The sequence below is a fragment of the Dipteris shenzhenensis genome, chromosome 21 (assembly GCF_047967505.1).
Source record: "Dipteris shenzhenensis isolate YYH24624 ecotype China chromosome 21, Dip_SZ_1.0, whole genome shotgun sequence".
NCBI lineage: Eukaryota > Viridiplantae > Streptophyta > Polypodiopsida > Gleicheniales > Dipteridaceae > Dipteris > Dipteris shenzhenensis.
In genome coordinates, this window is record NC_141616.1 from 14,349,448 (window position 1) to 14,355,447 (window position 6,000).

Consider the following 6,000-nt stretch of genomic DNA (forward strand, 5'->3'; position numbering starts at 1 on the left):
AAACCGTTCCATCCAACCAATACATTGTCTTGCAAGGAATTACTTTTATTTAAAACTAGAAGAATGGAAACACAAAATGTGAAATGTCACTTGTGGTATTGTGTCTTACCTGCTGCGAAAGGACATATGCATGCTAACCAACCACTATCAGACAAAGAAGCCGATGCAACTACAAGCCCATGCTGCACATGATCCTCGAGCAAGACATTCCAAGTAGGAGTCGGTCCTCTCTCGTCAATTAGAAAGCTAGATGGAAAATCGAGCAATATAAAATCTGAAGCCCACTTTACCTTCTTACCCATCTTCTTGTAGTCTTGATCTCGACTAGCCACTGTAATAAAAAACTCATGCAAAATAGCATACTTATCATTTCTTTTAGAGTCAGCAAAGTCTTTGCCCATGGCAATGTAATCACCAACCATACAAGCAAACAAAGGTGTGATGCCATGGGCCAAGGAAATGTCAGGTGACTATGATCGATGGAACACATATTGCTTCAAAAGTCTTGAGATTGATTCTCCACCTATATGTAAAAGCAAATCAATTACAAGCAAAACTAGTGATAAAAGAACAACTCCATAAGTAGAACACCACCACACCCTTACCTGCACTCTCTGTGTGATCGATTTCATGACGCATAGGACTAGATGGTCCCTCATCTAGAAAGAGAACAATCATAAACTTATTAACGCAATGTCAAAATGAATTGAAGAAAACAACAACAAACAATCATAGAGTATCTTCCTTACCTTTTTTTGTAGCATGTTCTTGTTTCTCTTTCTCTTTCTTTTCTCTCCTTGAGCTTCCCTCCACTTTGTCCTTACTTGCTTCACTGGATTTTTGTGAAGCATAAGTGTTGTACAAGTCTCTTTCCCGCACCAGTACTTGTCCTTTAGGGAAGTCTATCCACCAGGGACAATGTGCTAATTCCCATTGAGAGAGACGGTGCATTCCAGGTGGATACATGCATGCAGCATGACCAAATCTCCACCCAACTCTTGCACAAATTTGGAATATCAAAGATCCTTTTCTTTGTTGCTAAGTGGGAGAGATATCTATCAACCAAGAAACAAAAAAAAATTGGATGTCCCAAACCATTAAAACGTCAAGAAATCAGGTGGAACGACCATCAATGATTGTGTAATTACATGAATCAATAGCACAAACATAGAGAAACAAAAAATGAACATTGGATTTGAATTGAAAACATACCTATAAACCACCCTATGGGCAGCCATGTCCAACTCAGATAGTCCATCTCCTTTTTTTCCACCCTTATTCTCCATCTTTGTTTCCTTTGATCTTAGCACCACAAACATATGTTTTCTCCCCTCCAGTTTTATATCCTCCATGTATTGCTGCAAGGTGTAATCCTTAGGGGTATCCAAAGGAGTGCCCATTGTTGTGATCACCCTCAAATCTTCAAGCACTTTCAATGACTGTGTCTCCACCTTCTCCAAAAATATTTCTCTACTAATCCACCTAAACAGTAAGAGTTGATGTAATTTTATAATAAAAAATAAGAGTCATGCCATTGGTAAGAAATAAACAAACATCATGAAAGCTGGTTTGTATTGGTAGTAGAAACACACCCTTTGTACTCAAGGTCGCCCATAGGCATGAAGTACATGTCTCGCATAGGTTTAGTGGCTTCTAACAAAGAAAGGAATATATTTTTCTTTTCTAATCTCAAATCAGACTTTGCAATGAGCTGGAGCTTCTCCAATGTCACGCAAGAGTCTGTACCCATCAAAGCGCAAGGCAAACAACTTTTCCAACCAAGCCTCTCCAAGACCAGGATTTATAAAATTCAAAACCTATCCAAAGATGACATGTAAATCACTTAACTTCAAAATAAATGCAACAAAGTATAGAAAATTCAATTCACACCTTTCCCATCCTATTAGCAATTCTCTTTTGAATTATGGTACGCTGCTTTCCTTCTGCCTCTCCCCTTTGATCTAAAGGTAGCTTTGTAGATATTTTGTCCATTGCCTTTTTAAGCTCTGTATTGTACTCCACCTACATCCATAAGTTCCGATTAGAGAAAGAAAATGAGTGATAAAGAAATAAGCGTCAATACAAGTGCGACATTCTACCTGGAAGACAAGCCTTGCTAGATAACCTCTTGTCAATGGAAACCATGGCTTCTTCCCTTTACTCTCTTGAGCCCTCCAATTCTCTATTGATTTGATCTCACTCGAAGACAATGTTCTCATAAACACCAAAGGGTCACACTCACAAATGTTGTGTGCATTTATGAGTATGTCCCTTAGACTAGGTTCGATAATGGCATGTTCATTCATGCTACAAAACAAAGAGTAAAGTACACAACCCAATTGATAAATGCAAAGTAGCACAAAACACAAATGTCAAGAAGCTTCAAAGAGCACATGTACTTACAAATTCATTCGTTGTTGTAGCCTTGCCAAGAGAGAAATCTCACTAATTTTCCTTGGGTCAATTATTGTGCATACCACTTGAGAGTGCTCTCAACGGAAGCAAGAATGGAAGAAGGAGGGAGAGAGAGACAGAGAGCCACACAAGTTTGGTGGGTGCAGAACCACCCTAATCTTCTTTTCATTCATTTATATATGTGTTTGAGTATTGTACATAACCCCGGGGTAAAGGCACAGTGACCTTTAACCCCCACAACCTCCCACTTAAAGGACAATGTGCCCTTAAGGGAGAACAACCAGTGAGCATACTATCGAATGCCCATCAATACACGACAATACTCAAACCGCTGACTAGGTAGACTCTTCGTCAGCATATCTGCAGGGTTATCATCTATATGAACCTTGACAAGCTCTATGCGCTTGTCCTCAAGTACCTCCCTGATGAAATGGTACTTGACCTCAATGTGTTTGGTCTTTGCATGAAAGACCGGATTCCGTGCTAGCTGAATAGCACTCATGGAATCACTATGCAATGTCGGTACACCTGTATGAATCCCCAAATCTCCCGCTAGCTGATCAAGCCATATAGCCTCCTTGCAACCCTCTGTGGCTGCAACATACTCAGCCTCTGTGGTAGACAAAGCAACGCACTTCTGTGCACGAGACATCCACGACACTGCACCACCTGCAAAGGTGAACACATAACCAGAAGTGGATCTCCTACTATCCACATGCCCTGCATAGTCTGAATCTGTGTACCCAAGTACACGCATGTCTCCTCTACCAAAGCAGATGCACATCTCCTTGGTACCCTTCATGTACCTCATGATGCACTTAACTACCTCCCAATGCCTCTTTCCTGGATTAGCCATATATTGGCTAACAACTCCCATTGCAAATGCAATGTCTGGTCTAGTAGCTATCATAGCATACATAAGACTCCCAACTGCTTATGCATAAGGAACCTTGGCCATCATGGCCCTTTCCTCATCTGATTTGGGACTATCTGTGTGACTCAGTTTCACATATGGAGGCAATGGAGTACTCACTGCCTTCCCCCCGTCCATATTGAAACGCTGCAATACTTTTGTAACATACTCTTTTTGTGAAAGCCAAAGGAGTTTCCTACTCCGATCACGCGTAATGCACATACCAAGAATATGACCTGCAAATCCCAAATCCTTAATATCAAAGGCCTCATGCAACTTGGCCTTTAATGCATCTAGCTCATAAGTATTCTTGCTAGCCAATAGTATATCATCCACATATAGTGCCAGGATTATTAGGCTATTATCCTTAGCCCTTTTAGTGTAGAGGCAGTGATTAATTTCACTCCTTCTAAAACCTTGGGACCGAATGAAAGCATCAAACTTCTGATACCATTCTCTAGGCGCTTGCTTAAGACCATAGAGACTCTTCTTCAGCTTGCAAACTAAATGCTCTTTGCCCTTTTCTTCAAAGCCTTCCGGCTGCACCATGTAAATTTCCTCATGCAAATCCCTATGCAAGAAAGCTGTCTTGACATCCATCTGCATAAGCTCCATATCCTCTAATGCCACTAGTCCAAGCATGCATCTAAGTGTGGTCATCTTCACAACCGGAGAGAACATCTCATCAAAGTCCACACCCTTCTCTTGCTTGAACCCTTTAGCGACCAAACGGGCCTTGTACCTAGGCACATCATCACCTGTGACCTTCATTTTGTAGACCCATTTACATGGCAATGCTTTCTTTCCATGTGGCAAAGAAACTAAGTCCCAACTCTTATTCTTCATAAGTGAACTCATCTCTGATTGCATAGCATACTTCCACTTGCGTTGATCCTCACGCATCATAGCCTCTCTGTAGCAAGAAGGCTCCCCGCAATCAGTAAGCTTCACATAGTCTACCCTTGGAACAAACCTATCAGGCGGTCTAGACACTCTAGATGATCTTCTCAAGGGCATTTCAGCTTGCTGTCCCACCTGCATATCAGCCACATTTGGCTCATCATTTCCACCAATAGATGATCCATCATCTACCCTTGATTGTATACCTGTAGGAGTACTTGGTGGTACTATTTCTTGCACATTTGGTGCATGGACAACTTGCTGTCTATCAACATATGCAGGTGGATTCACATCCTGGAAAGTGATTCTCCTCATTTCCACATCCCTCATGGGTGCCTTATGCATCTTCTTCTCATTGAAGACCACATCATGGCCTATAAAGTAGTTACCTGACAAGTATGCATCATGGCCTATAAATGTTGTGTGCATTTATGAGTATGTCCCTTAGACTAGGTTCGATAATGGCATGTTCATTCATGCTACAAAACAAAGAGTAAAGTACACAACCCAATTGATAAATGCAAAGTAGCACAAAACACAAATGTCAAGAAGCTTCAAAGAGCACATGTACTTACAAATTCATTCGTTGTTGTAGCCTTGCCAAGAGAGAAATCTCACTAATTTTCCTTGGGTCAATTATTGTGCATACCACTTGAGAGTGCTCTCAACGGAAGCAAGAATGGAAGAAGGAGGGAGAGAGAGACAGAGAGCCACACAAGTTTGGTGGGTGCAGAACCACCCTAATCTTCTTTTCATTCATTTATATATGTGTTTGAGTATTGTACATAACCCCGGGGTAAAGGCACAGTGACCTTTAACCCCCACAACCTCCCACTTAAAGGACAATGTGCCCTTAAGGGAGAACAACCAGTGAGCATACTATCGAATGCCCATCAATACACGACAATACTCAAACCACTGACTAGGTAGACTCTTCGTCAGCATATCTGCAGGGTTATCATCTGTATGAACCTTGACAAGCTCTATGCGCTTGTCCTCAAGTACCTCCCTGATGAAATGGTACCTGACCTCAATGTGTTTGGTCTTTGCATGAAAGACCGGATTCCGTGCTAGCTGAATAGCACTCATGGAATCACTATGCAATGTCGGTACACCTGTATGAATCCACAAATCTCCCACTAGCCGATCAAGCCATATAGCCTCCTTGCAACCCTCTGTGGCTGCAACATACTCAGCCTCTGTGGTAGACAAAGCAACGCACTTCTGTGCACGAGACATCCATGACACTGCACCACCTACAAAGGTGAACACATAACTAGAAGTGGATCTCCTACTATCCACATGCCCTGCATAGTCTGAATCTGTGTACCCAAGTACACGCATGTCTCCTTTACCAAAGCAAATGCACATCTCCTTGGTACCCTTCATGTACCTCATGATGCACTTAACTGCCTCCCAATGCCTCTTTCCTAGATTAGCCATATACCGGCTAACAACTCCCACTGCAAATGCAATGTCTGGTCTAGTAGCTATCATAGCATACATAAGACTCCCAACTGCTGATGCATAAGGAACCTTGGCCATCATGGCCCTCTCCTCATCTGATTTGGGACTATCTGTATGACTCAGTTTCACATATGGAGGCAATGGAGTACTCACTGCCTTCCCCCCCTCCATATTGAAACGTTGCAATACTTTTGTAACATACTCTTTTTGTGAAAGCCAAAGGAGTTTCCTACTCCGATCATGCATGATGCGCATACCAAGAATATGACCTGCAAATCCCAAATCCTTCATATCAAAGGCCTCAT

At 41.9% G+C, this 6,000-nt stretch overlaps 1 protein-coding gene and 1 long non-coding RNA gene across 2 annotated transcripts; both read right to left on the bottom strand.

The window, feature by feature from the left end:
• Positions 1-337: 337 nt before the first annotated feature.
• On the bottom strand, positions 338-968 carry LOC147888525 (uncharacterized). The gene is made up of 3 exons (XM_087392214.1): positions 750-968; positions 606-659; positions 338-523 (listed from the first exon to the last, which is right to left on the bottom strand). The coding sequence occupies exons 1-3, from the start codon at positions 964-966 to the stop codon at positions 471-473; spliced, it is 324 nt and encodes a 107-aa protein (XP_087248340.1). The 5' UTR covers positions 967-968; the 3' UTR covers positions 338-470.
• Positions 969-1,225: 257 nt separating this feature from the next.
• Positions 1,226-2,272, bottom strand: LOC147888526 (uncharacterized). The gene is made up of 3 exons (XR_015542990.1): positions 2,100-2,272; positions 1,891-2,022; positions 1,226-1,482 (listed from the first exon to the last, which is right to left on the bottom strand). It is a non-coding gene; the product is annotated as an uncharacterized LOC147888526 (long non-coding RNA).
• Between the last annotated feature and the right edge of the window lie 3,728 nt (positions 2,273-6,000).